The sequence below is a fragment of the Ctenocephalides felis genome, unplaced genomic scaffold, assembly GCF_003426905.1.
Source record: "Ctenocephalides felis isolate EL2017-DRISC unplaced genomic scaffold, ASM342690v1 CF-g0.4_SCAFFOLD_01886, whole genome shotgun sequence".
Classification (NCBI taxonomy): domain Eukaryota; kingdom Metazoa; phylum Arthropoda; class Insecta; order Siphonaptera; family Pulicidae; genus Ctenocephalides; species Ctenocephalides felis.
In genome coordinates, this window is record NW_020538040.1 from 172,692,914 (window position 1) to 172,696,403 (window position 3,490).

At 28.9% G+C, this 3,490-nt stretch overlaps 1 protein-coding gene across 1 annotated transcript; it reads right to left on the reverse strand.

The window, feature by feature from the left end:
* Positions 1–250: 250 nt before the first annotated feature.
* Positions 251–2,465, reverse strand: LOC113377362 (AN1-type zinc finger protein 5-like; the record flags this gene model as incomplete). The annotated part of the gene is given in 4 exon segments (XM_026617656.1): positions 251–1,239; positions 1,317–1,467; positions 1,717–1,902; positions 2,279–2,465. Coding segments are annotated over 4 exon segments (585 nt in total). The 3' UTR covers positions 251–1,090.
* Between the last annotated feature and the right edge of the window lie 1,025 nt (positions 2,466–3,490).

A 3,490-nucleotide genomic window follows, 5' to 3' on the forward strand; every position in this document is an offset into this window, starting at 1 on the left:
AATTTTTGAAAATTTTTTCATTCTATTTCCATACAAAACTTTGATCGAATTGTGCTCTATCTAAAAGACAATATTAAGAGCTACAAACTTTCAGAGAATTGTTTTTTATCAATTTGGAACCATTTGAGCCCTTGGGAGCAAGGAAATTCGAAAATATCCATATTAATAACCACCCTATATATATATATATATATATATATATATATATATAATTACACATGCATATTAAATTATTGACGAGTGTGTGCGCTTGAGAACAAGATAGAGTATGTGTTCATGTGTAATAGATTTTGTCAATAATTATGAAATTATTGCTAAGCAACTGGTAGCATAAAAAGACTAAGAAGGAGAGCCTCAGATAGCTTAACATATTTAAAACACGCCGTGGCTTGATCTCTTGTATTATGCATCATTTGTACTGAATTTAATATTAATTTTTTTTAAGAATAATTTTCATTGATACTACATTTGTAATCTGCATGTGTCATATTTTAAAATTGTCTGTACAACTAAGCATTTAATAATTTAATATACATTGCTTTGAACATACTATTTTGTAAAATATATATATAACACTGTAGGTAAAAGTTCTTCAAGAATTAAAACATAAATATTAAGGGAATTAACAAAAATATGTCTATTTACAATAATGTTTGATGCTCTTAGGCATGTAACTAGCAATATTTTAATTGGTTTATACTACTACATTTAAGACAACTTTGACAAAACAAACAGCGCTTAAGACACTAATGTATTAGTAATAAAAATATGGGAAGGTGTAATAGTTTACATCACCTGACTATTGTTAGAATAAACATGAGAAATAGTAATTTACCATAGAAGACAAAAGCAATATTGCAACGTAATAATTAATTTGATAACACTAAATTTGCTATAATAATCATATCTAATATGCTGCAAACACTCAGCATCACTAGTTGCATTACCTGAAATCATTGGCATATAATATTACGAAACAGAAGAACTATTACTGTTCTGGTAGTTCACTGTTATTTATTATTGATTGAAAATTATCTTGAGATTTTTATAAAATTACCAATGAATTGTCTTAGTTAATTATATTAAAAGTTTAAATTTTTTTAATTTTTTCGCCCACCACAACAGGATTATTTCTGCGAATTTCTTGGGCACCTAATTCTCTGTAGTCAAATCCACAATCATGCTTGTCACTATATCTATGAACAGCACAGAATAATCCACCACATCGACATTCAAAACCTGCAATTCATAGATTAACAAAATAAAAAAAATTAACATGTAATCATAATAAATAAATACTAAGCAGTGATAATTACCTGTTAAACCAACCTTCTTACGGCATGTAGTACAACGATTTTTCTTCTTTTTCAAATCTTTATCGCTATCTTTACTATCAAAACTGCCATTGGGTTTTTCAGAGATGTTATCACTTGAAACTTCAGCCGATACCACCTCAGCAGCATTGTTCTATTATAAAAAAAATAGCTCTCACAAACATGCAATTTTCAATTATTCATTACTACCAGGTAATACTTGTATCAAATTTTGAAGTGTAATGTAATTTACTTCTCATTTCCATGAATTTCTAATCAAAATGCATGATCAAACATTTATTAATATGATGAAATTCAATTCCTCAATCCTTTACTTGTTTTACAGTATGTAAGAAAGAAAATATATATAAGTAAATAAAACCAAAACAAAAGCAAATATTACCTCCTTTTCGAGGCACGGTACAGTTGTTTGACCAGTTCTAGTAGAAATGGAAGGTAAAACATTGTCAGCTCCTTGTCCATTATTTGAAGCTGCGTTACTTGAGTTACTGATAGCGCTGCTATTGGATGTAGTAGTGGTAGTTGGTGTAGAAGCAGTTGGAGGTTCTTGCTTTTTCTTTAAAGTATTCTTTAAACAATAATACTTTTTTAGTATATACATTAATATAAGGCATATGTAATCATGATAAAGAAGCAAACATAAAATATAAAGTAAAATAAAAAATACGTGATAGTAAAATAAAAAGCAAGCCAGGTCAAGGCAAGTTAAAAAGATTAAATTAAAAAAATTAGGATATGCATCATATAAAGAGGTTTAAAATGATATTTAATAAATTGTGTTAAGAATTAGTACTCAAAGACGGAAGTAAAAGAAAAACTAAAAGTTTACAGATGTTAAGCTAAAATTGAATATTTTAAACATAATATTGAATATTTTCTTTCGAACTAAGTTTGATCATCTTTAGTTTGGCAGCGTGGCTATAATGAAATATTTTAAAACCCACCTTATAGCAAATAGAACACAGTCCGTCTGTAGCTGGATTGCCATAGAAGCCGCAACCTGACCTGCAGCGGGCCTTCACGGCATCACTTTCACGTTCCATTTTGTAAATATAAGCTTACTCTTTTGTACACTAAGAAGTATGATCAGAGACCATAAAATTTTGGTTGTCTATGAGTATTGTTACCCGGCTGTAACAAAAAAAAATAAAAAATAAAAGCATAGAACAAAATAAGTAATACTAGTAACAGCGTTAAAAAAACATCGTTCGTCGACCGAAAGTTGATATATAAAATATATTATTGAATCTATGCAATCTAAAAAAATATAACCAACGAAAGATTAACAAATTGCTAATTTTATCGCGTTATTTTTTGTTATCAAAATTTGCACCGAAACATCAGCTTAAAAAATGATTGCGTCGAAAATGCTTTTTGGCAAATAGCACGAGGCCAGGCCAGACCTCTATGACTAGAAATATCTAAGTTATTGGATGTTACAAGAAATGCGTACACTTATAATAGTAAAGGCGTAAATGTATTGTTACTTTAATTACAGTTTTATAATAAATTACAAGTCGATATGTAATGTATATAATGTATAACTCAATCATCGTGTTGCTTTTTTTTAAGGCGTTATAAGAGCGTATTAAAATAAACATCTATAAATGTCCAGCAAAATTAAATAATATTTTCCTCGTGAAATACCTAAAAGAAAACTTAATCAATGAAGAAAGAGAATATGTGGCAGAAAATCAGTTCAAAAACTCTCGAACTGCAGCATTATCTCTGTGTTGCGCGCGTGCCATCGGTGTATGTGTTAAATATGTGGCACGGCATGCTGATACACGTGCCAGTATACGTATGTCACATGGGAGAGAACCACAAATTATTTCAAAACCGAAATCGAATAAAATTATAATTTACATTTCAGAAAATGTAATAATGTGACAAGTATAATATAAAAATCTGAAGCAAGAAGCTTCTAAATTTTATACATTCAATTTCATTTATATTGATGCTCTATGATCCGATACATAGAAATTCTTATCAAGAAAATGTTATAACTCATTTGAACTGTTATAAGCACGGTTGTGATCATCCGGAATATTTGACTTCATAAACAATAGGATAGTTCTTTTGAAGTTTTCAAACACAAGAAAAAGAATGTGCATACAAAACAACTATACATTCATGGTTCAAAGTAATAATTGATT